The sequence below is a fragment of the Melanerpes formicivorus genome, unplaced genomic scaffold (genome assembly GCF_026170545.1).
Source record: "Melanerpes formicivorus ecotype bairdi unplaced genomic scaffold, bMelFor1.0.p_v2 SCAF_25, whole genome shotgun sequence".
Taxonomy (NCBI): Eukaryota; Metazoa; Chordata; class Aves; order Piciformes; family Picidae; genus Melanerpes; species Melanerpes formicivorus.
Window position 1 is genome coordinate 5,633,166 of NW_027142377.1, and position 18,535 is coordinate 5,651,700.

Genomic DNA, 18,535 nt, shown 5'->3' on the forward strand with positions numbered 1-18,535 from the left:
CTTACATACAGCTTTACTGCTACTAAAGCTGTACTTCCTCACACTGAGCAAGCCCACCAGCTAACACCACACTGCATCATCTTTCTAACTCAGGTTTGTACTGTCTCAGGGACCTCTGTACAAAACTTCACCACAGTGACGTGCAGAAGCTGAAAAAAAAGAGACAGAGTGTTTTTCACATTGTGTGGGGCAGCAGCTTAGAAGCCATTAATCCAGCAGTCAAGAATCATGTCACCAGCACTTACACAGTACAAATGTTTCTTCTGGCAAAGACATGCCTAATGTCCCTTTGCATCTCTACTTGCTACTGATCTCTAAAATGCACAGAGAGTTTGCAGAGCTTCAGTAGGGATATCAGTTTGTTGAGAGCAGCATCCTTTTGTATGGTTAACTCTTGCCCCTTGAGGAACTAGCTGCCCCTGGAGGTAAGAGAGCTCTCTTAGCTGCATGCAGAAAGGCCACAAAATGAAAACTCTGTCAAGGACTCTCATAAGCTTACTTTATTTAAACAAAATAAAACAACAACAAAAGAAATAACCAAGACAAAAAACACACCAGCACACAAATGTGGAACAGCAGCTTGAAAGGCAGGCATCATCTTAATTACATCAAAGAAATTATTTACTTTCTTAGAGAGAGGATTAGCCACAGTGGATTATGTGCTCTTCCTCTATATAAACAGCTGATTTTTTGTTTTGCTTTTCAAAAAGTACCTCTCACTTGCTGAAAACAAGGTTGGTTGTTTGTCCCCAAAACACTCTATAGTGTAACACAACCATCACTGACAACTAATCTGTCCTATAAAGGTTATCTGCATACAGCTCACCAGGGAATTATAAGGTCAGTTGAATACCAAGTTTTTGTTTTTTTAATGTAGTTTTTCTCCCCCTCCTACTAAACACACTGCACTGTCCACTTACAAGCAGAGACAGCACTAACTAGACAGGAATACTTGCTTCTAAAACAAACAAACTAACCCTCAGTCCCCAAGGTTATTTCACAGTTTACACAAAATTAACTTGCACCTGAGGAGTTTGTTCATTGTCCGCACTGTGCAAGGCCATCTCTGGAGAAGAACAGCTGAGGTATATGTTTAGGAAGACAGAAAGGTGTGTGGGGTCAGTAGATCACATGCTCACATTTGTACCAACTCTGCAGCTCTGCATCTGTTTGGGACAGATCACCAAAGGACAGCCAAGAGTCTGAAAGAAGCCGAGCATGCACAGGGCTCAGCTTACTCTCTGTTTCTCTGGCAGCCACTGATACCTGTTCCAGCCAAACACATATCACTCCCAGCCTTAAAGTCACTCCACAGCTGCCATGGGCATGCAGCCTCCTGGACAGCTTCAGCACAAACTGATAAGCTGCAAACTTTGTTTGCTATTGTTAGCATTCCAATTCCCTTGTTGCTTTCTTAATGTATGCACAGCATGGTAAGACAACAGAAATGAGCAAACAGATTTATAGCCACCACTTCCACAAAAAGCACATCACCTCCTAAGTACTCAAAATACTTCATTACCATGATCTCCACACCATTCATTGAAGCCATCACTGTTAAATCTTTCAGTGGAGCTCCTTCAGCTATTACACACAGCAATTAATAAAAAGTGATCTCCACATACAAGTGACACAGCTTTCCAACTTAAAACATGCTAGCCCAAGAGACCTCATGATACAATAGTTAGCATGAGTACTAGAGAAGCATGCCACACATGAAAAGGACCACACCAAATACAGACGAGTTCAAGTGAAGTTCCAACTCACACTGAGGGCTACAGCCAACCACAGGGGATCCTGAACTATGGCATCCAATTTATTGCACTTTTCAATGTGAATTCAGCAGAAAAACTGCTGTACTGTGAACTTAACAGTTTCAGTAGCAAAAGCACCATTTTGTTTGTCTGACAGATAGCAAGCATCACACTGAGCTAAGATGTCTCAATTTACTTTCATCCTTGTCACTCAGCTAGAAATCTGTTCTAAAGACAGTTGTTAAAGTCACTATAAGAGAAAAAAGAAAAGGCAAGCTGATGGTCTTTTTTTAGTGGGAGTATGGCCTTGAGTACAGTTTTCATGTAGGTATTAGACACAAAACTCGTTGATTGTTGGGAAACTTTTGACAATAGTCTAGTAAAGCATAATTTGTCTTTATAACTGATGGAAAATAATAACTGGTTTAGAGATGTTATTTTTCACTTCTAGACCATTTTGCTGCATCTTAGCCTTTGGAAAGTAATGCCACTACTATGTGATGAACATTAGCTAGAGTCTTAGTCCCTTCACACCGAACAGAGCCACAGATGCTCAGAAGAACCCAGCATTATTTCTAGTTAGCTAACCATCTCAAGAAATGCTGCTCTGCAGAGTTCACTACTACCAGAACTGTGTTTTCATTTTCAGCATGAAGCATTCAGAGGCTCATCTAGATGCTTTGTCTCTATAATCTTGTGTCAGCTCACTCTGCATATGGAGAAAGCTCGAGACTCACGGTACAAAGACGCTTTTATTAAATCCAAACCTTGTCATTATACAGAAAATCCTCAGTGTTGAAGTATATTAATTTGAATACAGTTTATATCGTATCATTTTTCTAAAAATACAGCAGATTAAGAAAATCCAGAGGATGCCAACACATCTAAACATAGTTCTTAAAACAAAAGGATCGCAGACATGTAATTTCATCTTAAAAATAAACACCGCAGCTTGTGTGTCCTTCCTTCTTAAGTTCATCCAATCAAAAGGTAGCTCTTTCCATTAGCAAATCTCTTTAAGCAACTTATTTCATATTCTGAATTATCCCATTAATGTAACAAAACATTTTCCTACCCGTGACAACAGATTCCCTGAAGCCCTCATTTCTCAACAAGCTTTCTGGAGTTCTAAAGTTGTTTCTCATGTTCCCCACTTAAGAGCAAAGACATCTTCAGGAATAACTGTGTACCCAAGAAAAAGCTATTATTTGCCTACGTGGCAGCACTTTATTCACCAAGTATCAATAAAATAATCCACCTGCTGCTGCTGCACAAGATGCATACCCAGCATCAAGTGGTACGTAATAAATAGCACTGAAATGAAGGTATACTAACTCCAGAGCTTCAGAAAATAAGTCCATTACTCGTATGCTGTCAGGAAGGAACTCTACTTTTCCAGGTAGAGTACAGAACAGATGAGATGTGTCTGCCTTAATTGTATCTCAAGTAGGAGGAATTGACTGATGACAGCATGTACATACTACCTGTCCCTGTAGGGCAGGCTCATTCTTGGTTTCCAAAGTGGACAAGTCCTCATTTCCTTAAACACAGTTAAAACAAAGCAAGCTTATGTTTACAGTACTTCAGGAATGAGCATTTTTTCCCCCTTCCTACCATCTCCTCTGACATTAAAGAGGACCACTTGTCAGTAACAGCAGAAGGAAAATGGACAGCATTATACTTAATCTCTGAGTTCCACTTGTGCAGCCTGGCAAGTTGGACACCAAACCCCGGGAGAGTTGGCAACGTAGTCCTTCTGGAAATGCATGTACACAAGGCAGCTTGCTTCCCTCAGTTCACAGCAGTAGACCCCCAGGCTTAGCCCCTGTATTTGACATGGCCACCACTGTGCCTCTCCCCCCCCCCCCCCCAACACCAGAACATATCAGAAATACTGGCCAAATCCCATGCTAAATTTAATTAGAACCTTTTTTTTTTTTATGGCTAGTCAATTTTAGTCACAGAAAAGCAAAGCACAAACACTCTACAGCTGCTTTCAAATTCCAAATGTTTTAAAATACCTTTACTGCATAAAAGTCAGCTGATGTTCAGAATTCCCTAACTTAAATCCTCAGAAATCTTTGTTATTACATATCCTGTTCTTATAAAGCCTTCCAGTCTTGACAAAATTTACTTTATTATCAACATATTCCAAGCTTCACTTGTTTTCTTCAGAAAATAGTTCTGAACACACCTTTATACCAAATTGTGAGGAAGAAACACTTCACTCCATAAACTAGAGTATGTTCTCCAAATTCATCAACAAAAGGCATGCAGAGGTATCATGACAGGTTGGTTTCTTCCCAAAAATGAACCTTTTAAGTCATTTCAGTTCCATAAGCTCGTACACAGACTTTTCAACAGTCTTCTGTTAAACTCTCATATAACAAAAATGTGAGCTTAATTGGAGCCTCCCAACACCCACCAGTGAGGCACTCACATTTGAAACTGAGTTTCTGTTGTTCACACAATTTCTTCTAACAGTCAGTACAAAAATTGTGCAGTACCAAAACCCCTTAATCTCCAGTTGATTACCTACAGAGACTATTACCAGCCCAGATGCTCTCCCCTTCTACTACAGCTTCTTACTCCAGTGGCTGATTGATTGCACCTGCTTCACTTTATTTGTTCTTGGTTCCTTTCTTGATTTCTCCTCATCACTCTTCATGAACAGCCTCTCCACACTTCACTAATCAAGCTGTCATTTTTTTCTGCTGTATACAGTGTTGGAAGTAAATGGTAAAGAACTTTTTCCACATTACCCATCAGTTGCTGGTTTGGCTTGTCAAGCATACAGAGGATTTACCCCCCCACACCTGCTCTCTTAGACCTCTTTAGCTTGTCACTGGAGGAAGCAGCCTTTCACTCAAAGAAAATATCGCACCTTTGGCATGCCACTGTCAAGTCATCAATGATTTCACCACACCTGAGGCTTCACTCGCTCTCTCTAGAGTCTCATTTAGATTGTATCCATTTCCTTCTGTAGTACCAGTATAGAGAGCAGAAGTGCTCATCAGTAGGACAACTTAGATGCAGATTTTTCAGTAACTCAGCTCAAAAAAGCAGTTCTCTCTCACTCCTGATACCTCCAAAGTGGGGTCAACATATAACAGAAATAAAGTTTGAAAGAGACAACAATAACAGGCACATTAATGAACACATTTCCTTTAATGGTACTGATCAGCTGAAACGTGGAAGCATTTCAGCAGTCCAACCTTCTAGCAGTTCACTATTCCACATGGTTTATTTACAACAAACACAAAAGGAAACCAGTGACTACAGATATTTTCTCCTGAATGTACAAAAGCTTCAAGTAGCAGAGAAGTGTTTCAGCACTTCTGCCCTCCAGCATTTTTTGCAGTGTACTAGGTACTAGCAGAAAGAACACCAGAGCAGCTAGAAGAAAATAAATTCACTACTGCCGTGATTCAATACCCACATATTAGACTCTGACATGTTACTTATGTGAAGTGTAACAGCAATCACAACATAAATCTGCACCCTGTCACCTTCAGCAGCCCAAGTAATACAAGAACTGTGAATTTCAGCACCTTATACAGAATCAGAGTAGTTAGAATAAAAACAGAATGTATGGTAGAATGGATAAAGAGCCTCCCAGTTAAAGCTCACAATATACTGTATTCCCCATGCACCACAGGCCTCTGAACTGAGCAGTCAGGTAGTACCTTTTGATTTTATGCAGCCTTTGCTTCCTAAATGGACAAGCTTCTCAATGTTGCAAGATATAAAAGACCTACTCTAATGGGTGAAAGAGGTCGTGGCTCCTGTTGTAATAAAACTACTCACCAGAATTGACAAGTTCAGCAACTTCTGACATTTTTACTTCAGTACTCATTTTAAATGTTTTTAGGAGTAGATGATAACATCATTTGTTTAGGACAATGGCATCTGCAAATCTGTCAACTCCTCCAGATTGTGCTAAAGTGGGAAATGTCTAGCACTTATCTTATTAAAACCAACTGATACCCTCCAGGCCCTTATTTCACCTAATGTGTTAGCAATGAAGACCATATTCACCTGCAGCAGATGACACCACACCTGCTCACACAGGCCAGTATTTGCCCTTAACAACAAAAGGGTGAGAAATCATGGCCTCTACCTGCAGCATCAAGAAACACTTCAAGTCCTATAGTTAGATCCTCCTCAAAAACATCCCAAGCTTCAGCCAGGTAGGAAAACAAGACATAAAAATCAAAAAGGAGAAGGAAACCATCTCACAAGCCTTCCCTCTTCTTCCACACTCTTCTATGGATGGAAGAACTAGATGAAGATTGAGACATTGTTATATAATGAAGTACAGAACAGAGAATTTTTGAAGTGAATCGGATTCTCACTTTTGGTCAGCCTCACTGCAAGCATTTAGACATCTCTGCTGGCAATCATAACCATGACAATCCTGCATAGGCCAAAGGTATGAGTTCTCACAAGCCAGGCTGATGTCCTCAGCCAAAAAAAGCCGGTAGCACCACAAGAGAGGCTTCAAATTCACTCTTCTCCTATTTATGGCTTTTCAGAAAACCACACAACTTGAACCTTCCCCCTCTCCTTTTCAGCTACCTACAGGAACAGCACTATTTTGCTCAGATGCCTCATATCAAGTTCTCTAAGATTCAAAGACAAAGCTCATTAGCCATGGCCAACTGCTGGCTATCTGGAATAACTATTTTATACCCTTGGAGGTATCAGCAATATTATGACTCTGGGGATACTTACAGAATTAGCAGACACCAAGGAAGCTTTAAGGAATTGTGCTGGGATTTCTCCCCTCCGTCCCAAAAGTGCTTGTGCCCACATTAGGCTACCATCATTAGTAACAACACAAGTTCCAAGTCTTGGCGCTCCTTAAAGTATCTTTGGATTGAGAAAACAGAATGGTCTATATTTAAAAAAATACCTTTTACTTACCATCACTTTCACTCTTACTTTTTAAGTCTTCCATCCACGTTGGAATACTTTTCAACGCAACGTATTCCCTTGAGTACTCTTTGCGTCTTTCTTCCAAGGTCATCTTCAGCAAGCGCTCTGTTGAGGGGGGAACAAAAGAAATAAGTTTTGCAAGCTTTCACACACTCTCGCACATTAGCCAAGCAGTAACCAAATCAGTGTCCTTGATACAATTAAATGCCATTTGAGAGAAAAAAAACCACGAGCAATTAAACAAGTTGCAACTAACGGGAGCTAAACGGGGTGCATATAAAACAACTACATGTGCCTATCCTGCATGTTGCAAATCCTGCCTGACCAACCTGGTTGCCTTCTATGAGCAGGTGACAAAATTAATAGATGAGGGGCGAGCAGCTGATGTCATTTACCTGGACCTGAGCAAAGCCTTCGACACTGTCCCACATCGCATCCTGGTCTCCAAACTGGTGACACATGGGTTTGATGGGTGGACCACTAGGTGGATAAGGAACTGGCTTGATGGCCGCACCCAAAGAGTGGCTGTCAATGGCTCCATGTCCCAGTGGAGGCCAGTGACAAGCGGAGTCCCTCAGGGATCAGTCCTGGGACCTGTCTTGTTCAACATCTTTGTGGGTGACATGGACAGTGGCATTGAGTGCACCCTCAGCAAGTTTGCTGATGACACCAAGCTGTGTGGTGCAGCAGACACACTGGAGGGAAGGGAGGCCATCCAGAGGGACCTGGACAGGCTGGAGAGGTGGGCACAAGCCAACCTCATGAAGTTCAATAAGAGCAAGTGCAGGGTCCTGCATCTGGGTCGAGGCAATCCCAGGCACAAATCCAGGCTGGGCAGTGACTGGCTGGAAAGTAGCCCTGAGGAGAGAGACTTGGGGGTGCTGGTGGACAAAAAGCTCAACATGAGCTCTCAGTGTGCACTTGCAGCCCACAAAGCCAATCAGATCCTGGGCTGCATCAGGAGAAGTGTGGCTAGCAGGTTGAAGGAGGTGATCCTCCCCCTCTACTCAGCCCTGGTGAGACCCCACCTGGAGTACTGTGTCCAGTTCTGGAGCCCCTATTACAAGAGGGATGTGGAGGTGCTGGAACGTGTCCAGAGAAGGGCCACAAGGATGATCAGAGGGCTGGAGCACCTCTCCTATGAGGACAGACTGAAGGAGTTGGGGCTGTTCAGTCTGCAGAAGAGAAGGCTCCTAGATGACCTAATTGTGGCCTTCCAGTATCTGAAGGGGGCCTACAGGAAGGCTGGGGAAGGACTTCTCAGGATCTCAGGTAGTGATAGGACTAGGGGGAAATGGAATGAAGCTGGAGGTGGGGAGATTCAGGCTAGATGTGAGGAGGAGGTTCTTCACCATGAGAGTGGTGAGACCCCCTGGAATGGGTTGTCCAGGGAGGTGGTCGAGGCCCCATCCCTGGGGGTGTTTAAGCCCAGGCTGGATGAGGCTCTGTCCAGCCTGATCTAGTGTGGGGTGTCCCTGCCCATGGCAGGGGGGTTGGAACTAGATGATCCTTGTGGTCCCTTCCAACCCTGAATGAAACTATGAAACTATTTCTAGACATCCCGGTTCAGAAACAGCAACAAAACAGGAAAACCCAAAAAACTACCCAAACAAAAACACACACACAAAAAAAACCCAAAACAGCCACCACCAAAAATCCCAAATGCTTCTTGACCACACTCTCAGCTGTCTAGACTTCCTCCCTTCAGTACTACCATGCATCTTCTTCAAGCCAGTTTAATTCAAGGACCAAACAGCAAGTTCACTGAGTAAGGAGCTGTTGTTTTACAGCTTTCAGGTATTAAAGTTTGCTCTTCAGGTTCTGTGTTTGTAAAGGAATAAAAAAGGCATTAGGAAGAGCTGTTTTTACTGAAATGAGTTTACTAATGCCAGCGAGGCAAGGAATATGGTATGAAATTAACCAAGTGCTAGAACATTACAAAAAGAAGTTAGAGCTAAAGCAAATGTCGTATTACTTCCTATCTAGTGATCACACTACGGTTAGTGTGACAGGAAAGGCATTTTTGTTTGGTTGGGTTTTCTGTTCTACCAACAGTGTAATTTTCAGCATGAGAAAACCACTCTCATTTGCTCTAAACACATCCAGTGGCATTCAATCCCATTTTGGCCCAAAAAAATCAGTAGCTGTAAAGATACTAGGCTGCCTGTTAGGCATCAAAGAGTAAGTAATATAAACCTGTAAGTATGCCAAACTTCAGTTGAACATAATCCCAAGTGCTAGGAAAGCCCACACCTATGGGGGTGATGATGGACAAGAAGCTGGACACAAGCACATGCAACCAAGAAGGCCAGTGGCATCCTGGGCTGCATCAAAAGATACATTGCCAACAGATCCAGAGAGGTGATTCTGCCACTTTGCTTTGCTAAGACCTCAACTGGAGTACTGCACCCAAGTCTGGAGCCCTCAATATAGGAAGGACATGGACCTGGTAGAGAGAGTAGGGAGGGCAATGAACGTGATCAGGGCATTAGAGCACATCTGCTACAAGGACAGGCTGAGGGAGCTGGGGTTGTTCAGCCTGGAAAAGAGAAGGGTCCAGAGAGGCCTGAGAGTAGCCTTCCAGTACCTGAAGGGGGCCTACAAGAATGCTGGAGAGAGATGGTTTACAAAGGCGTGCAGTGACAGGACTAGGGGCAGTGGCTTTAAACTAGAAGAGCACAGATTCTTTACTATGAGGGTGGTAGAACACTGGAACAGGTTGCCCAAGGAGGTAGCTGGGGCCCCATCCCTGGAGACACTCAAAGTGAGGCTTGACAGGGCTCTGGGCAGCCCAATCTAATTGAGAATGCTCCTGCTTACCTCAGAAGGGTTGGACAAGATGACCTTCAGAGGACCCCTCTAACCCAGACCATTCTATGACTCCATGATTTTATCCACCATCAAAACACGTTCCTAAAAGGCAGGCAAAGACCAGCATGAACTGCCTCTCCTGGATTTCAAGTAATGCAAAGCAGAAATTGGGTTTAAAATAAGTGGCATGGGTTAAGCCTTAAAGATTTATTATTTGAGCACTAATATGACATGCTTGGCTACCACACTGAAAGACATATGGATGGCTGTTTTCTCCTGAGAAATTCAACTCATCTTTTTTCAGGCATTTAGTGAAAAGTAAAGCTTCAAAAGACCGTACAATTATGACAGCTATTGCCAACTTCATTCCTCTTCAGACCTTCCTATAAATGGGCAAAATTCTAAGACAGGAAAAAGAGAATCCCAGTGACCCAACACTTGCAAACAATCCCACTTCAGCAAGATCCTGTACCTGATATTTGCAGCCACATCCTCTTCTCCCTCCCCATCTCATCAATGCTTAGTATTAGCTCAGCACTAGATGCAGAGCTCTTCCCTGCACCTGAGAGTGCACATCCGTGTGACAGATCTGAGGCACTGACAGCGGAAGTTTGAGTTCCTTTTGCTGAAGGGGTTAGACAGCCAGTTTTGTGCCTTGAAAACACAAGCTCCTCTCCACAGGAAGGTTTTGTGAAACTTTGCTCTCAAGTTAGCAGGAAGAACTTAAATTGAGTCTTAATTATACACAAACCTCCTGGAAGACTCTCCCAACAGCTTCAGCTGCAAGTACAGTTTTCTGCCTGTAGCTTCATGAAGCACCTTTGAAAGTCTGCAGGCAGAGCAGTCCTGTGTCTAGGAAACTGACAGGAGCTCCAGTGCTGCTCCTATTCTGCTTCAGACGTCCTCAAGCAACACCCACCCTGGGAGAGCATGGGCCAACCCTTAATTATCAAGAAAGTAATTAAGAAAAGCAAGTGTATTGTCAGTGGGTTTGGACTCAATATTTAGCAATCAGGGCTTTTAAAAAAGTTCTTCAGAACATAAAGGTAGAGAACACTTGCACTCAGAGCTTCATGGGAAGAGCAGCACTGCCAGCTTTATAGGGGTACCTCAGAAAGGCAAAAGCAGACCTCACAAAAGATGTGGTTTCAAAAGTACAGTCTGGGTAGGAAGGAAAGCAGGTTGGCTTCTATAGTTTTCCTCTCTAGTAAAGAAGGTATTTGGCAAGAAGACTCACAGAGGGCTACAAGGTGAGAAGCAGTGACAGCAAACAATGTGGAACATTACTCTCCTCACTCAAAACATCCAGGGCCAGGCATCATCAGCATGGTGCCAGAAAGCAGTTACTGGAGTAGAAGACTGGCACATGTTATTCATTCTCACTAGGCACAGACATCAAGCTCTGGACATCTAGCACTCACAAGCATGCTTCCCTGGATAGAAAAGTCTCACAGACAGTCAAGAGTTTGGTTTGCATTCAGCAACATCAGAGTACTAACGGAGAGCACCATCCTCACAGCTGACTACGACAACAAAAGCACGCCTGCAGCTCAGGATTCCAGATGATCTTCCTTCCCCTCCACTCTACCCTCCTTACTGAGGATTCAAGTTCATATGCCAGACAATGAATTTGCACAGATAGCAGTAGAGCTGGGAGACAAGCAGAAAGAAAAGGAAACACTCACCAGAGCCTACCAGAAACCCTTCCCCACCAGCTTTAAGCACAAAACCTGCATTTTCTGAAGAACACACAGCATTAAGGACTTACACAGGGAAAGGCAGGTGTAGCTGATCACACATAAGCAGCACCTGAGAAAAATTAACTGTACCTTCTCTGTTGAAAACAGAAACTTGAAACACCTGGCAAAAATTTGTTGCCTCACCTTAACTACAGAAACATGCTTTGTAAAACAGTTTCAAAAGAATGGATGTAACAAAACTTAGTTTGAAAAGAATCTGAGATGAGTAGCTAACCTACAGAGAGATCATTTCATTTGCATTTCAACAGTTTTTCCTTAGAAATGTGCACTTGTTTCCTGCCACAGGCAAAAAGGATGAAGCCTATCCTTTACACAGGTCTTCTGCCTTCTTGGCTTGCAACATACACTGGTAGAGATGAGGGAAGAAAAGAAACAAAACTTCAAATGTAACCTTCTGAAGTGGTTTTGTTTTTATTCCCCTCCTCTTTTCAAGATTATTTGTAAACACAGCCAGCACTAAGCCTTTCCTCCCAGCTGATGTAAATATAACACTTCCACTGCTTGAAAGTCTCCTAATCGTTCTCCATGTGATCAATATCAAATCTCAAAACAGCAAGGTCTGCATAAAACGCTTATGCCACGGCTTCATTCTCTGGAATCTGACACTGGGGTTTGATAAACTGTGATTACACAAGGTGGGGGGGGGGGGTTAAAAAAAAACACCCAATACCTTGGGAAGGAGGGCTTTGAGAGGCCCCGTACCCCAGCTGATCGATACTATCAACTAAACTCCACTTCATTACACCAGCGATAGCAACAAACAGTATTTTCCCTGGAAAACACAGGCGTTAAAACAAGCAGGCACGTTTCCGTGGCATGTGCCTAACTTTTCGGCCTGAAATACTTCCACAAGGTGACTTGGGGGCGGGAAGCCTTCTGAAGAGGAGCTGTTTCGGAGGTAGGGACCACCCCAAAAATCCTGAACAGCCAGGACGACCCCCCTTGCTCCGCAGCAGCCGGGAGAGGTAGGTCCCAAGCGTGCAGCACCGGGAGTGCTTCAGGTGGGTGACCGCAGACCCAAGGGCAGAGCGCGGAGCACCCTCCCGCCCCATCCGCTCCGCCCCGGGCAGCATGCAGCGCCCCTGAGCACCCCACGGCGAGGCAGCAGCGGCTCTAAGGGACCCTAACGCCCACCACCACCACCACCCCGCACCTCTCCCTTTGGTCAATGTGTGGCAAAAGCGGGAGGAGCGGGCCCGGGCCCGGTACCGGGTGGTGGGAAGGGCGGCAATACCTTTCTCCTCCCGCCAGAGCTTTTTCCGCTTGTTGCCGGGGTACATGGTGCTGTGGCTGGCGGCGGCTTTGAGCTGCAGGTTCCCCAGGCTCACGAGGGGGTGGACGAGGCGCCGCGCCAGAGCCGACCTTTACCGACGCCGCGCGCCGCTGTTCGCTGCCGCTGTTTGGTGCTGCTCCCTGCCGGCTCCGACTCCGGCTCCGCGCCCGCCGCCCGGCTCCGCACAGCGCCCGTCAGCTGGGTCACGCCTCGCTCTAACCCGACACCCCCGCAGCGCCCGCCCCCCTCTCCGCCGCCCGTTGGCTCCGACACACGCCGCTCAGCAGCCCCCTCCTCCGCCCGTCGCCGCTGCCGCCCGTCGCTACCGCCGGACCGGGCCCGGCGAACGCACCGGCCAGGAGGGGCCTGAACGCGACGGCGGCGGGACGAACGGCGATGCTGACTTGTGTGTTGGGGGGCCGGGGGTTGAAAGGAAAGTGGGGCCGCCGGAGCGAGCAGGTGTGGTGGGTGCTTGGGTGCAACAGTAGCCCCTCTCGGCGGCGGTGGCGACAGCAGTGCCGCTTTCGGTGCCCCTGCGGGGCGGGAGCGGGCGGGCAGACTCCCCCACCTCCGCCCCGTCCCGCCCGCCGCCACCGCCCCTCGCGCCGCCTCCTTCGTGCGGGGCGGTGCAGAACGCGCTCTGCTTCCGGGTTGCCGGCCACTACGGAGCGCGCCGCCGATTGGCCGGGAGGGCAGGAACCGTTGCTAAGCGACGGCGTCGGGGGCCCCGGGGAAGCTCCGGACTGCTACCCAAAGTCGGGTGCAGCGAGGCCCGGGAGGTGGAACAGTCCGCTCCGGCTGGCCGAGCCAAGCGCTCCGATCCGCTGGCGTCTCCTGCTGTTCCGCGGTCCCGCAGAGGGACGGGAAGCGCAGCCGTCCTGATGCCTCGGGACGAGAGAAAACAGCCGCCATGGCCTGTGCAGAGACGTTATTAGGGCGGGGGGCGCTCTGCTCGTCCGAACGCGCTTTGAGCCCCTCGCACCGCGGTAAAACCGCACGCGGAGCGAGGGCATGTCCGCTGGGGACCGAAGTCGGAAAGCGTGCCCCGGCCCTTCCACCATGCTCCAGTTGCCGTACCGAGTTTTGCCTTGTCCAAATGTGATGAGTGGAGTAAACGCACGGGCTTTCCTAAACTAACTAACTAAATAAAATTTCCTTGCTGCTCTACGTATCCTCTTCTCTCCACCCCTATCCATGTTAGGGGTAAAGGCCCTTCCTAGAGCAGGTGAATTGATCACAGAATCTATTCAGTTGGAAAAGTCCTTTAGGATCATTGAGTCTAACCATTGCCTAAATCTACCAAGTCGGGAGTTAATCCATGTCCCTCAGCACAACATCTCTGCCTATTTTAAACACCTCTACTTTTACCATTAATCTGAGGTCACAGTAACATTCCTTACAGCAAAATCCTTAGTCTTACCACACCAACTGATGTGTTGGAGCGCTCTTAACCTTTTAAAACCAGTTAAAAAACAGACTAAGGTTCCTTTTTACAAAGCATGTTTAAACATTGGTTCTAGACCACCTGCTAATGATGTGTTAACCATTTTTCCTCTTCGCTCAATTTCTTCAGTTTGCCCAGGGCAATGTGCTTTGGTAGCCCAGGTGCAGTTTTCTTATTTGAGAGCAAAACAGGAGAGAAACCAACAGGCAAACCGGCATTAGAGATACTAGTTTTAATCGCACTTACTCACTTGGTGCAGAGCATACACTTGAAACCATATCCTAGATCACAGCGTATTTACCAAGCTACTGAATATTCTAGTGTCCTGTGGGATGTGTTCCACATTTTATAAATCAATGTTTATTGGACCAGAAGGGGAGACAGAGGAAAGTCTTTTCCCACAAAGGGCATCTGTGTGCATTCTTCACTTTTGTACAGTAGCATAATGTATGTACAAGCATAAGGGGCGGGGGGAGGGGAATGGGAAGCCTGATGTTTACACCAGCATCAAAATGGAAGAGTGAATGAGATTTGCTTCATCTTAGAAATAGAAATTCTCGAGTATTGCAGTGCCAGTAAGAAAATTAGTATTGTCTTTTACTTTTTTTCCTCACTTGCTGGTGAGCTCTGTACATGGTAGGCTAAAGTCATGCTTAAAAGGCCTTAAAATGTTCTGTGGAAAAAATGAGCAGGAAATGATAGGAAGTTTGTGTTCATCCAGTGATGTAGCTGTATTTAGACTATCCAAGCCCCAGTGATAATTCTACAGAGGAAGGCAAGGAAAATAGGAAATGTCCCAAAATTGCATTTGAGAGATACATAGCCTGAGCAGAACAGAGGTTTCGACTAATAGCTGTAAAATGAGCATTTAATATGTGGGTAAAGTATAAACCTTTATTAGAATAAACCAAACCAGGTTGGAAGAGACCTTCAAGATCATTGTGTCCAACCCATCAACCAATCCAACCCACCCAAACAGCTAACCCATGGCACCAAGCACCCCATCAAGTCTCTTTCTGAACACCTTCAATGATGGCGACTCCACCACCTCCCCGGGGCAACCCATTCCATAGCGCAATCACTCTTTCTGTATAGTAATGACTTTCTTTCTGGTTAGAGAAAGATACCTGTGGACTACACCTAACCTGTAAATTAGTTATGTTAATTTCAAAGGTCATGTAACATGGGATAATTTATTCATTTTTAGTATGCCTTAAAATTCTTGTATCTTCAGTAAATGCTATTAAAAAAAAGGGGGGGTGGGAGGAAGTATGTTTGTTTCTTTGGTTAGTGCTGGATTTTGGTGGGTTGGTTGGATATGAAAATAAGAGTAACCAGTCCTTTACTTCATTAGTATTTATGCTGTTTATTAAACCTTTAATTGGATACATTAAAAAAAAAGGTGAAGATTAAATTGTCTTCCCAAATCTTAAGTATAGTTAAAAATACAACTGTTAAGGTAATTAATTGATAAAAATACTTACATTGACATTTACCTTGAGATTTCTGCCTCACTTTAAATAAAAGCAACAGACCACTGTGGAGAGTTTCACATGTCAAGAGGAAGGTCCTTCCTTATGTACATGAGGGTACCTTTCTAACTGCATCGTTTCAGAATCATTAAACAATGTATTATATCAACAAAAGAGCAATGTAAAAATGTAAAATAGGCTGATAAATTGTTTATATTTACTAAAAATACATTTCAACCATCATCATTCTCATGCATCAAAACTTGTTTGTGTATCAAACCATATGTCATGCATGGTCCTGTTGATTTTGTTTCAGTGTTGTGCCAACACACACTTCTACCACAGGAAATTCGAATGCAAACTTACAGCCCTTGTACATTAGCCACGAAGTCTTTCCTCCTGTCCATTCCTATTACATGGTAAAAATACTCAGACTTCTTTTCACAAGGCTTCCACAGTATCCCTGATAAAATGTGACCTTCTATTAGTGAGTTCACTCTCAGATACACTCTTGTGCATTTAAAATATAGAATGCACATCAGCCATCTTTTATTTAACAGTTACATCCTACCTGCTGAGCTTGCGAGCCACTAGCACACCTCGGCCAAGGTTCTGTTGGTAAAATAATGCCTAGTGACAGGTAGAGAGGGAGTTAACTGACTACAAGCATTTGATAAACTGTTACCTGTAAGATCTCCGGTTTGTTGCCTTGGGCAAATGAGCTAAAGAGGAGGAAATAACTACAAGCCCCATTCATCCTGCTGGGTGATTGAGAGAAAGATGAAAGGCAATATACTTGTCTGTTTCTTGTGGCTTTATGATTTTAATCCATTTTGTCAGGCAAATACATTTTGGTCCATCAAATAATGGGATAACCAAGCTACTCAAACAAAGAGAAAACGTTCCAGTACTGTTGATCTGTTTGTCTGTATGATTTACTATTATTTTATCAGTAGTCAGACACAAAGGTTATACTTGTATAGTATAACCTTATGACCACTTGTAGGGTGGTCATTTGACGTAGTAAAGAAATTAAACATTAAACACTTCAACCAATTTGAGATAATTACTCAAATATGGACACATTCTTAACTATTTTCTACTTAGTCTCTGCTATTTTCTAGTATTTGACATAGAGTTATTCAATTTGTTAGAGTTCATTTGAAGTCAAAGCTATTTTAAGTCAACTATTTTATATAAGTTTGTTCCAACACAGCAGTATCCTAACACCATTTCATCTTACAATGTGAAAGAGTGGAGCATGTCCCCAAACTTTGCAGAAGTCCCAAAACTTCATTACAGTTCAGAAGTATCAAGTGTGATTATGTATACCACGTGAGGTTGATGCATGCTTTAATTGCCTGGAGAAGAGGAGGCTCAGGGGAGACCTTATTGCTCTCTACAACTACCTGAAGGGAGGTTGTAGCCAAGTGGGGGTTGGTCTCTCCTCCCAGGCAACCAGCACCAGAACAAGAGGACACAGTCTCAAGCTGCACCAGGGGAGGCTTAGGCTGGATGTTAGGAAGAAGTTTGTCACAGAAAGAGTGATTTGCCATCGGAATGGGCTGCCCAGGTAGGTGGTGGAGTCACCATCACTAGAGGTGTTTAGGAAGAGACTGGATGGGGTGCTTGATGCCATGGTTTAGTTGATTAGATAGTGTTGGATGATAGGTTGGGCGTGATAATCTCAAAGGTCTCTTCCAACCTGGTTAATTCTATTCTATTTATTTCATGGTGCACCTGAATTCTGTGGTATGGTGAATGTTACTGTTGACATCAGCCGTATCCTGTGATTGAAATCCACATTTACAAAGGCAAAAGAGAAGGGGCTTATCAGAGTTTCCAAAAGAATCCCACAGACCTATTTTCTTATGTGCAACAGAAAATCCAGAAAAAAAGATAAGAATGCTCAATTAGGTTCCTCTCTGGGATCACCATCATATGGAAGAGAGATGAAAATATAAGGTAAAAATCCCAGCAGCTGATCTAGACTGAAACTGTCTTTTGCTCCTGGAATTGTTCCTGGTTCAGAGAGAAAACCAAAACCAACCAAACAAACAAACAAGCAAAAGCCCCAAACAAAAAAACAAAAGGAAGACAAGAGAAAAGAGAAGCGTCCCACCTTGAAACTGACTCAGTGGAATGGGGAGTGGGATGTCACACTGGCACCCTGGTCCCAGCTACCAGGCAGCTTGCCACAGTTCAGATGATTCTAGTGATTATGGTGCTTGCACAACCCTTATCCAGCCTCTGGAAACAGAACAGCTTTTTCTTAGTCATTCTCTATCAGAATGAACTAAGAGACATTTCAGAAAGCACTTAGTAAAGAGGGAAACTTATAAGCAGGAAATCAATTTTCAGCATGCCACTTGAAAATGTGGAATTTCTGCTCAGCCTACAATGTCCTCAGTAAAAAATGGAGATTGAAAGTACAAATAGAATGAAAAAGTTAAAGTGACCTCAATACAAAAGAACAAAGAAAAAGGGAAAAACAGCAGGGCTTAACCATGAGCTCAAACTGGAAAGTTCATAGAAGTAATTCTACTGACTTCAACCAGCACTACTGACGTACTATACGACCGCTGGGAACTTGACCTCTGCTGGCTGTGTACAACCTTCATATAATCAAGACATTCAATTCATCAAGTGGCTTTGCAAGGACAGAACGTAATTAGATGTGATCAGATCTAGCAGAGGAAAGCACAGTATTTATTTGCAGTAGTAACAGAAATATTGCCTAATTAGAAAATTCCTTAAATGACTGCTGTTTTTCTTTCTTTTCAGAGAAACAACATCCTGGTATTAGAAAGGTTTACTTGGGCTGACTATAACAAAAGGTAAACAGATGCATTTTGTTGTTGCAGTTCTTCCACTGTCATTGCACACATCTACACCTCTGCTTTGATTTTTTGATTTGCAGAGAGACCTCGACAGGCTGGACAGATGGGCAGAGTCCAACGGCATGAGATTTAACACATCCAAGTGCCGGGTTCTGCACATTGGCCACAACAACCCCATGCAGTGCTACAGGCTGGGGGCAGAGTGGCTGGAGAGCAGCCAGGCAGAGAGGGACCTGGAGGTGC

The 18,535-nt window shown here is 44.4% G+C and overlaps 1 protein-coding gene and 2 long non-coding RNA genes across 16 annotated transcripts in view; 1 reads left to right on the forward strand and 2 right to left on the reverse strand.

Annotated features, from left to right (window-relative positions):
* MACROD2 (mono-ADP ribosylhydrolase 2) overlaps positions 1 to 12,711 on the reverse strand; it is a 984,824-nt gene extending 972,113 nt beyond the window's left edge. For 4 of the 13 annotated variants that reach the window (XM_068153134.1, XM_068153131.1, XM_068153125.1 and 1 more), the window contains exons 1-2: positions 12,498 to 12,707; positions 6,681 to 6,797 (exon numbers count right to left, since the gene is read on the reverse strand). In XM_068153134.1, the coding sequence (XP_068009235.1) occupies positions 6,681 to 6,797; positions 12,498 to 12,543 (163 nt within the window). In that variant the 5' untranslated portion in view covers positions 12,544 to 12,707. Of the gene's footprint in view, positions 1 to 6,680; positions 6,798 to 12,497 lie in introns of all 13 variants that reach the window. The other 9 variants (XM_068153136.1, XM_068153138.1, XM_068153135.1 and 6 more) reach the window with 5 other exon arrangements.
* Positions 12,138 to 18,535, forward strand: part of LOC137448542 (uncharacterized) — a 32,838-nt gene continuing 26,440 nt past the window's right edge. The window contains exons 1-2 of one of the 2 annotated variants that reach the window (XR_010989129.1): positions 12,138 to 12,228; positions 18,237 to 18,289. This is a non-coding gene — a long non-coding RNA (uncharacterized lncRNA). Of the gene's footprint in view, positions 12,229 to 12,856; positions 12,996 to 18,236; positions 18,290 to 18,535 lie in introns of those variants that run through there. The other variant, XR_010989128.1, reaches the window with a different exon arrangement.
* LOC137448541 (uncharacterized) overlaps positions 15,121 to 18,535 on the reverse strand; it is a 38,441-nt gene continuing 35,026 nt past the window's right edge. The window contains exon 8 of the long non-coding RNA XR_010989127.1: positions 15,121 to 17,239. This is a non-coding gene — a long non-coding RNA (uncharacterized lncRNA). The remainder of the gene's footprint in view (positions 17,240 to 18,535) is intronic.